Raw genomic sequence first — 15706 nt, 5'->3', positions numbered from 1 at the left:
AGTTTTTAAAAGTAACGGGTCTCAGAAAATGGCAGTGGAAAGCAAGTTTTATTTTTAAAAATAGAAAAACAAAACAAAACAAAAAAAAAAACACGAAAAATTTGGTAGCAACGTAATCGCACGGACCTTCAGGGCTGGAGTTGCTGCTAGGTTGTTTTTTGATTTGATTTCCTTTTACTTTGTTTTGTTTCTATACCTACCGTATCTACCTGAGCCGAGTTACTAGGAGTTAGCATTAAATTAAATCTCAGGCTCAGGCTACTAGATTAGGGTTATTTAGCTTATTTAGCATATCTATGCAGAAGCATATAGTATACACCTCAGGGATAATAGGGTAATTTAAATTGAGTAACATTCTGACACGCTACATTTGAAGTCAGTGATCCCTAGGGGCTACCTCTGAGGAATCAATCACCTAGCTATAATCATACCTTTGTGCACATCTGCAGACTATTGCAGTTATCAATCCTGCACATGTGGTTAGTTGTTGCGATATTTACAGATGACCTATATTATGGTTAGCCCACGTTGTTGTACATTTTAAGATCTCAGATGTACACTTCGGGCACATATGACACGCAAACCTTTGTTATTTAGGTTCTACATAAATATAACTCTAGGGCTCCTGATGAGTCGATAGCGCAACAGAAACGCGTCAAGCCTGATAAGCCTACCGAGCCTGTTGAGCCTATAGGGCCTATTAATGAGTTAAAATATCTATATGATAAACACAGAGGAATTGTGAATTAACAAAAGAATCGGTTTAGTTACGCACTATTACATATTGGTGCAGAACACGAAAATTGGGAATATCGTTATATGAGGGGTTTCTGCTCTTAGACTATATACCAGTCACCTGGTTAAAGAGGGCATGATACATATGGCCCCAGGTATTCTATGACCCTCAGGTATACGGGTGAAATGAGACTACATGTGCCTAACAAAAGAAGATCATCTGTATTGAACTATTAAAGAGTTAATAAAACTTTGTTCTTATGAGGCCTTCCCAAAGCAACAAAAGCTTTTCTTTTTAAGTGGTTACAAATAAGAGTTACATTTTAAATAAGGAGCTTAGTCTGTGAAAGACCCCCAGAACAAAGTTCATGTCATTTTTACTGCCCTGAGTGCTGTAAAAACAAAACCCACCAAAAATGGTGCAAATGCATTTTCTTTTCCATTTCTTCCCCACTTAATGTTTAAACTTTTTTCCGTTCCGTACATTAAAAATGGTATGATTAAAAAATACAACTTGTCCTCCAAGAAAAAAAAAAAAAGAAAGACAACCAACCAGCCCTCATACAGCTATATTAATGGAATAGTTAAAAGGTTTTGGCTCTTGGAAGCCTCGAACGAAAAAAATGAAAATAAAGTGATACATTTCTGGTCTTACAGTGGTTAAAATGAGTCAAATTAATGCGACTTCAGTTCTTGGGCAAAATTCTATCCAAGGACCGTAGGGGTATAGGAACTGCAGTTGTTTTTCTCTGCCAGTTTCTTGTCCCATTTTCGGCTGTTCAAGATTGCCAACGTTATCTTCAAACTACCTAATCCCCATAGTGTACTGTAATGTTATGGTACCAAACACTATACCTGGTCCACGATTAGACCCCATTTATACTTACAGATGATTGCTCAAAAGTCGCTCAAAAGACATTTTCAGTGACAGTTTTGAGCGATCATCTTTGCATAGTCTTTAGTCAAGTGGCTGCTTAAGAACTATGCAGACGGAGCGGGACATCGCTGCTACCGCTCGGCAAACAATGCAGCTGTTCTGCATAAGCAAACAGCTGTATTATTCTCAGCGATTACAGCTCGCGTCCCGCTGGTATTTCAGAGCTGAAAGAATCTTATCAGCACTGCCGACTGCGATAACAGTTCATCGCTCAATTCAAGAAAACTAGAAAAGAACGACTCGTGCACGAAAACTGCACAATGTCCGTGCATTTAGACCCAATGATTCTCGCTCAAAAGACGGCTTTGAGTGAGAATCGTCGGGTCTAAATGGGCCTTTAGCCAGTGCTGCTCATGTGATTAGCACGTGCCCAACAGAGATAAGTGCAGTGTGCTCAATTAGCTCGACAGAAAATTGCAGTGGTCATCACAGGACAAGTGCAGGTAATATACCGTCAATTCTCCCAACACCTCTTTTTTTTCCATTTATAGTTGTTTATTTTTAAAATTAGTATATTTCCGTTAAAATAAAGTACAAGAATGGGCTCCTCCTCATTTTGTTTTAGACATTTTGATATATAATTTATATAATTATATCGCGGGGGGGCCAGTGAATTCACAGACGGAGCATGCTCCCTCTGTGAATCCTTTACATGCCATGATCCACATAGATTGCAGCATGTAGGGGTTTAACAGCAGGGATCGCTGTCCATACCTCCACTGTTGCAGCGAGAGGTTATTGGTAACAGCCAGCTCCCGCAGCGGGATGGCACAGGCTCAGCTTCTGATCCCGCGCCATCCACACGATGTAAGTTTACGTTCTGGTGCACCAAGTACCATGCTGCCATGACATAAACTTACGTCATATAGCATTAAGAGACATGCCAGATTTCCAAAATTTGGCCTGGTTATTAAGGCATATACAGGCTTGGTCCTGAAAGGTTTAATCTGCCGAAAGATGTAAATATTCTTCCTTGAACCTTTGAGCAGTCGCATGTGGATTATTTAACATTTCTTTTTAACCCCACTGTGCACCATGACCGCCCCAAGTGTACATACCCTAAATAAGTAAAAGTACAATAAATGAGAAGTAGAATTACCGGTATCATCAAGTCTTCTTTTCTTGGCAGCGGGCTCTGCAGTCTCCTCTGCTACAGCTGCTTTATCATCCAGGTCTGAGGTGCTGGAATTGGCTTCAGTAGCTGCCGCGACAGAGTCGGCATCCATTCCTTCATCGGCAGCCTCTTGTTCTGATGATTGCTGCTGCTGACAGATCTCATCTACAGCGGGAACACATGTTGCAATTGAAGTTTTTGGAGGACTTGAAACGTTCTCGGTTTCCTCTAGAACCGACGCAGCACTTGGCAGTGTTGGGGTTACAGTTCTGTCAAGGCCAGAAGATTCTGTCCCATTCTCTGCCTTAGTTTCAACTCCCTGGTGATTATCTAAATCCTGCTCTGCAGATCCATCAGGTAAAGTCAGGTTTGCAGGCAGCAGATTGTCATTAGTGTCCGACGTCTTGGCAAGTAGAGCGGGGCTTAGAGGTTTGTTTGTTTGGGGTTGCTCAGGAGCGGACTGGACAGAGGAACCCGACACACTCGTGGGGGACAACATCTTTTCAACAGCCAAACTTTCACTCACTGCATTACTCCTTGGGGCAGCAGGCTTGAAATCCGTTTTAATGAAAGTAACTGGCTTGACCGGGGCTTCTTTCTTCTGGCTCGGTGTGGAGTGATTCATCAGTTCGGTCAGGAGGTTCTTACAGCTTACAGCCACGTCAAACATCTGAAGGCTGTCGGCCACGGAGATAATTTTGGTTAAGTTGTGCTTCCCCGGTGGTAACTTTCCTGAGTACATAATCTCTAGGAGCAGAGAGAACTCATCGGGGCTGACGACGGAGGCGTCTATGGAGATGGTTTCAGTAGTTTCCAGCAGGGACTTAAAGAGTAAACTAGCAGCAGAAAGAACAAGTTTGTGAGCTCGGAACTGTAAAGAGCCGACGAATATGGTGCAATCACAAAACTGCTGCTCTTTGCACAAGGTGTAAACCTGCTGTAAGAGCTGCCGGCTGTAATTTGGTAGCTCCATGGTTTAATAGAATACCCTGCGCCCCCCAAGGTACTGCTGAAGAGTCCAGGAGAACCTACAAAGACAAGAAGAAAAGAAATTAACATCACTTTAAATTACAAAAGGTTATTTATTCTTATGTGGCAGTTGCAAACAATCCTACTTAAAGGGGTTGTCTTGCTGGGGTAGGAAGAGGGTGGGGGGAGAAGACATTTCTATGGGTTAAGCATCAGCTACTCCCCTGGCCAGTTCACATATTACATGAATGATCATTCAGCTGAATGGCCACCAAGTACCCTGCAGCAACGTCCGTTTAGGCAGGCATTAAAATCAGACTGTCGGCCTGTGTGAACAGGCAGTGGTTCATCTATGCAGGACTGCCTGTTTATTACGTACACACTCATACGAGAGAGCCCTTAACCCTTTCCAATCCACTGTCTGACGTCTGAAGACATTATGATTTAAGGCTGTACAGCTCCGATGTTGGAAGACGTCCGCGCTGTTGTATAATGGCAAAAAAAGTGTAAGCCCCCTAGGAAAACCAGGATACAAATTGGATTGGAAAGGGTTAAATATTGTCTGACCTGATATAAATGTAGCATTATCAGTGAAAAATACAAGGTAGGAAGGAGTTTCAGCATACTAAACAAGTCTTTCCATTCACTGACAGCAAAAACATTTTGAAAATCCTTGAAATTAAAGGGGTATTCCAGTAATAGAACATTATTCCCTCTGCACACGATAAGGAATAACTATCTGATTGGTACAGGTCTGACCACCAGAACCCCACTGATTGCCAGAATGGGGGTCCTGTGTCCCCCAGTGAGACTGGCAATGAATGGAGGGGTAGTGTACAGGCTCAGCCACTGCTCCATTTATTTCACCAGCGTCAGCGATAGTTGAACACTTGGATGCAGACCCTCTCATGTTGGGGTAGATTCATATGTAGTGGACATGGTGCGGATTTTTCACAGTGGAAAATCTGCATCAAAATCTGCATTGTTGGTTCAGATTTTGACTCTGATCCGCAGCAGACTTTACCCCTTCAAGGGTGACATCTGCTGCGTACCTGCATTCAAAAAAACACACCAATTTGGGTGCAGATTTTCTGCTGAGGAAAATGCACACGGTTCCTGCTAAATGTGAATGTACCCAAAGAGCACTCTAGTGACAACACATTGTTTCATCCCTGTACCCCTCCCCTGACCGCCTGACACACTCTGGACTCCCATGTATACTGCAGCCTCCTGTCTACTTATCAGTGACAATCCTGAGACCGTATTTACCTGGTTGATATTCTCGCTCGAGTTTTGTGCATTGAGGTGTACGAAAACAGACCCCAATGTTTGCAATGTGTCTATTTACATGGGTGAGTTTTCTTTTACTGGGATACAGAAAAATTGCAGCAGTAGTGCATGAGAAAAGTACTTGCAAATGTGCAGTGTCCCGCAGAACACGGAGGCGGTGTCAGCGTTCTGTGCGATACGAGTCTCGGGCTTGACTTGCTATCGGTTGTATAAATCCATTCTAAAGCGCTGCGGAATAACTTAGCGCTATACAAATAAAGATTATTATAAATACGGCCTGATGCAGAGAATTCTCCATGTTTTCTCTTCCTCTGTTGTGCTACCAATCCCATGACACATCAGCAAAGGCTCACATGACCAGCTAGAGCCTGAACCATTTCGGGGCATGCTGCAAAATGCCCCGATTCTCCACGGCCAGCCTATTTATTAGATAGGGCTGACCGGCGATATTTGGAGGCGGCTCCTGTGGCAGAGATCTGCCGCCGGACTTTGCAACACCCGTGGACAGCCGGCCTAAGTGTGCAGTCAGGGAGGATGAACTATCATCTTCGTCACTGTAAGGGCTTTTACCCACTAGGGTTTTTTTGAACACTGCGATATCGCTGCGCTTTTTTAAATGCAAATGTCAATGGCACCTTCTAATGTTAAAGATCGCATCGCACTAATCATCAGTAAGAGACTATTCACATAGGCATATGCATGCTGCCAAGTATCATTGCACAGGTCCACCCATCCGTGTGCTGTCCAATCTGGACCAACCATGCATATTGCATGTCATATTCTTATCCGTGAAAACACTTCCGCTATGGGTTTTCCGGGACTTTACTACCAGTGAGCAGTAGTTGATTGGTGAGGTCTGCCGCTTGGGATGCCACTGATCAGCATGTGACAACACGTTCACTGGTCACATGACCCGAATGAATGGGAAAGAGCTGCAATATCAGGCAAAGCTACTAAAGTGTATAGGGTTGTGTTTGATATGGCATCACCTGAGCACTGCTGTCATTTCAAACAGCCGATTGAGTGATGGACCCTCGTCAATCAACTATTGATATCCTAGAGGTTAGAATTAGGCCAACTGCACATGAACAAGTTGGATTCCGCATGCGAGAGCCCGCAGCAGAGTCCGGGCCTGACCCCGGCCGGCGGCACCGCATACCTTCTCTTTCTGCATTGCGGATGACCCCGGATGCTCGCTGTTTGTCATGCACAGTACAGAATTTTTTTATTTGAAATATTTGTTTTTCCCACACCGTTGCTAGGCAATGACACGAGTACCTGTAGCCTATCCACAATATCAACTGCAGATGGGCTGCGGGTCAGACAGCTTCCAATGGCTTCAATTAAAGCCGTCCGAGTGGATTCTGCCAAAAAATGAGAACATGCTGCGATTTTCAATCCGGCTTGCGGAAATCGCAATGGCTTTCCGCTCATCTGAGCAGACATACAAATGTTCTCTGTTTTCAACAGGTGCGGAGCGCCATGTGGGTGACAAACGCAGAGTCCGCAATTGAAATCTGGTTGTGTGAAGCCGGCCTTGGTGCAGTCCTGGAAAACCCTTTTAATTGTGCCTTCAAAAAAAGAATAAGGAAGGCATTTAGGTTCTGTTCACACTGCCATCAGAGGCTACAGTTCTGTCACATCTTCAAGAATGGCGCAGCGTACCATTAAATACGTTATCCTGGCAGTAAAACTATTTAGGAAACATAGCAGACCATACACTCCCCTGTCCCTGACCATTGCAGTGAACCAGTGGCCTGACTCAGTGATTGGCTGCAGCAGTCACATGTCCCTGGTGTTGGGACATCACGGCTGGCTGACTCCAGCATGCAGAAGCGCGCAGTGGGGGGGGGTACAGGGAGCGGTCACCCTGCTGGCCTTTACGTTAACAGCGCTCTGACCCGTTTCCTACAATTCTCTCCTTCCCGGATAACGCCTTTAGTCCACACGGCGCGGACTTGCTGGCGATTCCCCGTGCGGACTTTACGCATTTACGGTAGCGTTCTCGATCTCACACCGTGGAGAAAATCCGCGTGGAAACAGACGCGCGATGCGGAACTTAAATCCGCAGCACGTCAACTAGCTGCAGCGGATTTGCGGTGCGGACGGCAACCCTGTAAACGAGGGGGTGAGATCTGTAACAGACGGTGCAAATTTTGCACTGCGGAATATCTGCCCCGTACGGACATACGACAGGAAGCCGTCACCTCTCACAATAGCCGATACGCGGGCAGCACGGACGCAGGTCAGGTGACTCGGAGAGACAGTCGCAATCGATCGAAACATGTTCAGTCTGAAACGCCGCAGCGTTTAATAACGAGACATCCAGGGCCGGGCTCGTGAGTGACCAGACGCCATTATAAGGACGCTCTCACGCGTGCGTTCAAAAAAAACGTACTGCATATTTCAACGCACTCCATCAATGTGATGTGGTGCGCTAAAACACTCGAAAATTGCGGCAATAGAAACGCCTCAAGCGTCTGCGAAGCTCCATTGAAATCAATGGAGGCGTTGTACCGCGATTCAAACGCCGCGCTAATCGTGGTAAAGAGCGGGCTGGGCGAGAGCGGCGTCAGACAAGCAGTACTGGGGGTTGTAGTACGACGGATCCAGAAAAGCGCGGTGCCTCGGTCACATGATCGTGCGTGTAAACCGCTGCAGGATCATGGTCACGGTCTGCGAGTCGCGAGAGAGCCATGTGCGGCAGCGAGTACACAGTGCGTGACCGCGGATCCCACAGACATGGTAAAGACAGGACGTGGCGCCGGGGGACCGCGGCATCTCGTAAACCGCACGTGCAGTGGATTCTTTGCACTTCCTGTCGGTAATTCCATTAAAGAACACCAGAGTCGGCCTCTCTTAACTGGCTGATAACAGGAAACAACAGCTGCAGTCAGGACAGGCTTTAGGTTACTGGTGGACAAACGTGCCGTTCATGTCCTGCTGGGACCTACAAGAAACGGCCGGCTGCCCCAGTGTACGTGTGAGGAACGCAACCACCAATCACAGCTCTTCTTACATTTTCAAAACTGCCCTACACCCATAAGAGCGGAGATCTGATTGGTCGCTGCACACACCAGCGAGGAGACAACCGACATTCCAAACAGTAACCAGCTGACCCCTCAGTACCGGCACAGGCAGGCGGCCGCCTCCTCCTCTGGGCACTCACCCGCCGTCCGCTGCTTTCTTCTATAGGCTTCCTATTTTGACACCTCCGTCTTCATGTTGAACGATAGGCCCCGAAACTCCTTCCTTTCCCTTCGACCCCGTCACGACGTTACGTACGACGTCACCTACGTACAGCGCGCATGTCTGCCAGACACAAATTCAGTGTTTGTTCGCGGCGCAGTCAATAAAGTTAGTTAAAAAAAAAAAAAAAAAAAGAAATCTCCTGTAAGGGTTTTACATGTATTTTTCAGTAATCTGCAGGACTAAAAAGCCCCAGCAAGTGCTGTAATAGTGATTAGTAGTAGGGTTAGATGTGTTTGTGTGTGTATATATATATATATATATATATATATATATATATATATATATTTCTTTTTATTTATTTATTTTTTTAAAATAACACGTTTACGTACATGAAAGTGTACATATTTGTGTGCGTTTGTATCTCTGTTGTCATCCACCTGTTTGCGGTTTAAAACACAAAACAGAAGTCAATACAGAATCGTATTTCGAATAGTTTTTGCGGTCAGATATGGAGCTGGCTTCAAATCTTTTATGTGTCCAGCGCAAAAGGTGACCAGGCGTCCCAATTTAGGCGGTACATTCCTGCTTTGGGACCCTGTGTCCTGCTCCCTCCATGGTCCCAAGAGGGACAGCCATTTGTCCTGCTTTTACTACATGGGGTCACCATGAGGCCTCTTTCACACAGGCAACAGCGATATTGGCGCTACAGAATCGCTGCGATATCGCTGCAATATACACGAGATTTTGTAGTATCAGTAGTATTGGGGTGCATTAAAAGAGGTATAGGGGCGAGGGACGAGAACATTATCCTCCCACTATATAAGGCACTTGTCAGGCCTCACATGGAATACTGTGTACAGTTCTGGTCACCGGTGCTCAGGAAAGATGTTACGGTATTGGACGGGGTTCAAAGAAGGGCAACTAAACTAATACATGGAATGAGAGGACTGGAATACCCAGAGAGGCTATCCAAATTGGGATTATTCACCCTGGAAAAAAGACGATTAAGGGGCGACCAAATAACTATGTATAAATACATGAGGGGAAAATACAAGGATCTCCCCCATGATCTGTTTATACCCAGGACTACGACGGTAACAAGAGGACATCCTCTATGTCTAGAAGAAAGCAGGTTTCATCACCAACACAGAAGGGGGTTCTTTACTGTAAGAGCAGTGAGACTGTGGAACTCTCTGCCTGAGGACGTGGTGATGGCAAAATCCATAGAGGAGTTTAAGAGGGAACTTGATGTCTTTCTGGAGAGGAAGGATATTATAGGTTATAAATCTTAGGTTAATTGTTAATCCGGGTATACAGGCAGGTAGGAACTATTAGGGGTTGATCCAGGGAACATTCTGATTGCCATTAGGGAGTCGGGAAGGAATTTTTTCCCCAAAAGGGCTATTTGGCTTCTGCTCTTGGGGTTTTTTGCCTTCCTCAACAACACAGGAGGATAACAGGCTGGACTAGATGGACAATGTCTTCATTCGGCCTTACGAACTATGTTACTATGCTTTTTCTTGTGAAAAAATCTCGCATTACGTCGCGGCTACCCGCAATTTTCTCATGCGATAAAATCACGTGATTTTATCACAAGACGGTTAATAGGACCTTCTAATGTTAAAATTGCATCGCACGAAAATCGCACATTTGTACAATGCACTGCGATAAACAGAGAGGCTCCATAGGGAAAAATGGGCTACAAAAAATAGGAAATCGCGGCTGTATAGAGCAGGTCGTGATTTTGTATTCTTGCAATGTAGCAGCCGACAAAACATAGCTAATGTCAAAGAATGCATTGGAGAGCATGGGCTTCACATACATGTGATTTGTAGTATTGCCGCATCGCGAGAAAATCACGCGATTTTGTAGCATGTGCGAAAGCAGCCTGAAGGTGGTTACCAGCCATGGTGCTGCGGCTCCCTGACTGGTAATCACTCTGTGGCGCTGCTCTGGGATGTATAGGGGTAGATATAGGGGACACTATTGGTGATAGTGCCCCCTATATCAGCTCCATAGTAAAAGTATTACTACTCAGGCTAATGTGAGGGTCACTATTACTACTGAGGCCACTGTGAGGGTCACTATTACTACTGAGGCCACTGTGAGGGTCACTATTACTGCTAAGGCTACTGTGGGGGTAAAATGGGTCACTGTGTGTGAGTCACTGGGCTGGTATAGGGAAGCACTAAAAGACTATGGGTTACTGTGGGGGTCACTATTATTGCTGGGCTGGTACAAAGGAGTACTAATACTATGGGTTACTGTGGGGGTCACTATTATTTCTGGGGCAAGTATAGGGGAGCACTATAAGACTATGGGTTACTGTGGGGGTCACTATTATTGCTGGCGTGGTACAAAGGAGTACAAATACTATGGGTTACTGTGGGGGTCACTATTATTTCTGGCGCGAGTATAGGGGGGCACTAATGCTTCTGGGCTACAGTAGGGGTCATTATTATTGCTGGGGCTAGTATAGGGGAGAGATAATACTATGGGGCTTCTGTGGGGTCACCACTATTGCTTGGGCTTCTGTGGGGGTCACTACTATTGCTTGTGCTTCTGTGGGGGTCACTACTATTGCTGGGTCTTCTGTGGGGGTCACTATTATTGTTGAGGCTTCTGTGGGGGTCACTATTATTGTTGAGGCTTCTATGGGGGTCACTATTATTGCTGGGGCTTCTTTGGGGGGGGCACTACCATTGCTGGGGATACTGTGGGGGTCACTATTATTGCTGGGGCTACTGTGGAGGGTCACTATTATTACTGGAGATACTGTGGGGTGTCACTATCATTGCTGAGGATACTGTGGGGGGGTCACTATTATTGCTGGGGATACTGTGGGGGTCACTATTATTGCTGGGGATACTGTGGGAGGTCATTATGGTACTGGTGTATCTTGACGCCACTGGTAGCTAGGGGTCTGACAGTTGTCACCAGGAGTGAACACCCCTGTCACACCCCTAGCTTCGGATAGGGAAGCAAGATACAGCAGGGACCAGGGAAACTTTAAGGGCACGCCCCCCTCGCATCCCGCATCCTGCTGAACTGGCTGCTCCCTCACGTTTTTCTGACGGTTTGTCAGTGTCCAGCAGCACGCCAAGCTCCCCTCCTCACAGCAGTGGCAGCCGGGGCTCTTCCCTGGCTGGTGCTTGCGCGGCTGTGAGTGTCTGGCGGCGGAACTGCTCCCACGCTGTAAGTTTTCCCTGTGCGCCGGCTAGCTCCCCTCTTCACTGCTGCAGCGGGCCCGCTTGTTCCCTGCCTGCTGCGTACCTGTTAGTGTCCGGCTGCGGAACTGGTCCCCTGCAGGGGCAGGGGGGGTTGAAGATGTAGAGTGCCAGCCTGCAGGGCGGACCGCCATGCACGAGCGGGAGATGTACAGCCCCAGGGTAACAGCGGGAAAGACAGTGATGGCGGCAGGGGCACATGGTCAGACACAGCCGGCATTGAGTGTGACAACGGCGAGCAGAGTTACGGCACCCACAGGGAGAAGGTTAGCGGGGAGCATAGTGACAGAAGCTACAGGGGAAAGGTGGAGGAAAGATGAGCGCTGTGAAGTTCCCCTGGTCCCTGCTGTATCTTCTCTCCCACTCAGAACCTAGGGGTGTGACTAGGGCGTTCACTCCTGGTGACAGCTGTCACACCTCTAGCTTCTGGTGGCGTCAAGATACACCAGTACTGGTCACTATTATTGCTGGGGATACTGTGGGGTGTCACTATTATTGCCCAGGATACTCTGGGGGTCACAATTATAGCTGGGGCTGGTATAGGGGAGCCATAATACTATTGGGGTCAATGTGGGGGTTACTATTATTGCTGCGGATACTGTGGGGGTGTCACTATTATTGCTGGGGATACTGTGGGGTGTCACTTATTGCTGGGGATACTGTAGGGGTCACTATTATAGCTGGGGCTGGTATAACGGAGCAATAATACTACTGGAGTCACTGTGGGGGTCTCTATTATTGCTGAGGGCTGGTATAGGGGACACTATTACTAGTGAGGCTGCTCTGCACGTGGCAGCATACCTCAAGCTGACTTGTAGTGGCCCAGAACAGCATTCTGGTCCCCTCCATAAATGTCATACATGTCTTGTCTCCTGTAGATGCACTGTACAAAGCTTGTCCTGTCATATCTAGTGTGTGTGTTTGTTGCGCAACTGTGGCGCTTGAGAGATTAATAGTAATAAAATCATTGCTTGTCTGTAAATGTATGTTTGTCATGTCATGTGGCACGAGTAAAAGTATAAATAGGAGTGCTTGAGAGCTGGAAAGCAGTCCCTCTTTTCTGCTACCAGAGTCACTGACCTAACACAGAGCCTCATAGAAGCACCTTCAGCTTCCATGTAGCTGAAGATGGAGGAAGAGGAGAGATATCCCATAGCGTTTGGAGTTCGAATGTGAATGGAGTGAGTCCCACCATCAGTGAGAGACAGCATATTACAATAGTTCTGTATAGAGGAACCCGTCGTACAGGTACCAGTTCACACTACAGGCTTTTCCTGTGCGGCCGTCCAAAGTCAGGATCACCGCACAGAGGTACGCGACTGAGTTACACCCACGCCTGCCATGCAGGGTGTTTATTCTGTAAGCCTTCCTGTCAGTAATTGTCTGCTGGAGTGTCTGTGAAGTGACCCCTACCCCCCTTCCTCCTCTGGAGTGTTCCCAGTCCAGGAGTGGTACCGTACAGATAACGTGGACTGTAGAACCGTATTCATCCTGTGTATCCTCTCTGAGCTCTAGCCTGCCAGCATTGAAAGTGAATTGTACCTGTCTTGCTTTAAATACCTGTTTTGTACTGTTAAATCTTCAAGTAAAGTTATACCGGGCCCGAACCGTTCCTGGGGACCCGAGGTACAATACACGAGTCTCTGTACTATTTCTCCACGGTGGCATCACGAGTGATAAGTACTACTACCCCCATTAACCTGTTTATTGGCATTCCCTATCCTATGGGTGTTGAAGGTGGCCTGCGATCCTGCTCTGGCCATGGCTATGTGATGTCCCTTAGGGACCAGAGCCTGGTAAGTGCCGCTGTGACAAGCCAACACTTATCCCTCCCAGCTCTGCACAGTGGTCAAGTGTCCGTGGTCATCCCTCTGGGGTGTTGCAGACTTAGGGTATATTCACACACGGCAGAAATGCTACACAATGTAGCAAATTCTGCATCTAAAAAACTGTCAAAATCTGTATCATTGGTGCGGATTTTGATTAGAAATCAGCTGGAGATACGCAGCGGCGCTCTCCCTCTCCTCCTCTGAGGGCTTCCCACTGTCCACACTCCCCAGCTTCCGGTTCCCAGCGACCTGGTCAGGTGTGCAGCTGCTGGTCAGGTGAGACCACTGCAGGCCGCTGGGAACTGAAAGTCGGGGAGAGCTAACAGCGGGAAACCTTTGTTGGAGGTGAGGGGAGTGCGAATACGCAGCTGATTTCCTGTCAAAATCCACAGAAATGGTACAGATTTTTATTGTTTTTTGGATGCAGAAGTGCTGCAGAATTAGCCACGTGTAAACATACCCTAAATCAGCTGGAGGTATGCTGCCATCTGCAGAATTGTCTCAGTAGTAATAGTGCCCCCTATTTGTCCCCTAGCAGTAATAGTGTCTCCTCCCTGTTTTGTTTTGAAACTGCCCTGTACTTTTAATAATGTCAGAGGTAAAATCATACCTCGTGATAAGCCCCACCCCTGACCACAGCTCTCTGTCCCGCTTTGACTCTGGGAAAATCTGCTCACCTTAGAGATCAGCTGCGGATATGAGGCTGATTTCAAGTCAAAATCCACACCAATGGTGCAGATTTTCACTGTTTTTTGGAATACGAAAATGCTGCAAAATTTTCCATGTGTAAACATATCCGGTATTAGTGTGTCTTGACGCCACCAGGAAGTCCTGGTGGAGTCAAGATTGACAGGGGGTGATGCCCCCTCTTCCTGATAGGCTGAACGTCTGGCTGTGCTGCAGGTCCTAGCAGCACACAAAGAAAGGCTTCATTGGAGCTTGGCAGCATACAGCAGGCTGCAGCTCAAGGCACGGCGACCCAGCTCTTCTCCGGCAGCAGCAGACCCAGGGCGGTTGGACCCATCTCCCCCCCACCAGATGTTGACCTTCTGCAGAGAGAGCATAGCGCCGTGGGCAGACAGTGTCATAGCAGGCCAGCCGCACTGTGCAGCAGCACATCACTGATCACAGTGCACAGCTGCGGGACAGCTGCAGGAGGCGCGGGACAGCTGCAGGAGCAAGAGGAGCGTCTGTGGCAGCACTTCGGCAGTAAATGACTGCGGGGGAATGGACGTCACGGAACAGGGCTCCGCGGCCCAGCAGGGAACAGGCAGCCGCCCGGCGGAACGCAACGGACAGCCGTCGGCAGTGACTGAGGGGTCATCCTCCGGGTGGCCAGGAGCCATTCCAGACAAGCGCCTGGCTGAAACAGTGGTGAGAGTCACAGCTGCTGCGTCTACATAGCGTTTTGCCGGTCTTGCTGCTTTAGGGTGAGGCTTAGTTTTGTTCTTAGGCGTACATTACCCACTGTAAAGCTGATAATGTAAGGCTACATTGAAACACAACCCTCAACCTAAGGCAGTAGGGTTGGCTAAAAGCAATGGAGAAGGACCTTCAAGGCTTGAGCCAATCGGGAGCTAGGGGTGTGAGAGGGGCATTCCTCCTCTCAACCCTCTAGCTTCTGGTGGCATCAAGATACACTAATACCAACATACCCTAAGTCAGCTAGAGGTATGCTGCCATGTGCAAAGCGGCCTCAGTAGTAATAGTGATCCCCATAGTGTCCTCAGTAGTAATAGTGTTCCCCTATATCAAACCAAGTAGTAACAGTGACCCCCACAGTAGCCCCAGTAGTAATATACCTCCCCTGAAACCGATATACTTACCTTCTCCTGGTCTTCAGAGTGCCAACATACCCTAAATCAGCTTGAGGTATGCTGCCATGTGCAAAGCGGTCTCAGTAGTAATAGTGACCCCCACAGTGTCCTCAGTAGTAATAGTGTCCCCTATATCAAACCAAGTAGTAACAGTGACCCCCCACAATAGCCCCGGTAGTAATAGACCTCCCCTGAAACCGATATACTTACCTTCTCCTGGTTTTCAGAGTGCCGCTGCTCCTCTGCTTGGCATTGCTGCTGGCGGAAGTGTGTGCGCCCGGACTCCTCCCTTCTCCTCTCCTCCTGCGGATACAAGGAGAAGTCAGAGGAGGAAGATCCCGGATGCACAGACTGCCGTAATTGTTTACATCTCTCAGCAGCGCCAGTGAGCAATTACCAGCCAGCACCCTGGCTGGTAATCACCTTCATGGTGAACCCACGTCCCAAAAGCAGGGCAGACGTCCCGAAAGCGGGACAAATGGCTGTCCCGTTTGGTACCTTGGGGAAACACATCGGTGTGTTTTAATCCCGTCATGTGTCCATGATATTCACGGCCGCATAACGGGTCAAAATGAAACTACTGATTTCAATCTTTT

General features: G+C 47.6%; 1 protein-coding gene across 4 annotated transcripts in view; it reads right to left on the bottom strand.

Annotated features, from left to right (window-relative positions):
• ZBTB40 (zinc finger and BTB domain containing 40) overlaps nucleotides 1–8314 on the bottom strand; it is a 42432-nt gene extending 34118 nt beyond the window's left edge. For all 4 annotated transcript variants that reach the window (XM_066606748.1, XM_066606750.1, XM_066606749.1 and 1 more), the window contains exons 1-2: nucleotides 8215–8314; nucleotides 2772–3814 (exon numbers count right to left, since the gene is read on the bottom strand). In XM_066606748.1, the coding sequence (XP_066462845.1) occupies nucleotides 2772–3759 (988 nt within the window). In that variant the 5' untranslated portion in view covers nucleotides 3760–3814; nucleotides 8215–8314. The remainder of the gene's footprint in view (nucleotides 1–2771; nucleotides 3815–8214) is intronic.
• Nucleotides 8315–15706: the final 7392 nt, after the last annotated feature.

This window comes from Eleutherodactylus coqui, chromosome 6 (assembly GCF_035609145.1).
Source record: "Eleutherodactylus coqui strain aEleCoq1 chromosome 6, aEleCoq1.hap1, whole genome shotgun sequence".
Classification (NCBI taxonomy): Eukaryota; Metazoa; Chordata; class Amphibia; order Anura; family Eleutherodactylidae; genus Eleutherodactylus; species Eleutherodactylus coqui.
The sequence above is the reverse complement of the archived record's forward strand: the minus strand, read 5'-3'. Positions and strand labels throughout refer to the sequence as shown.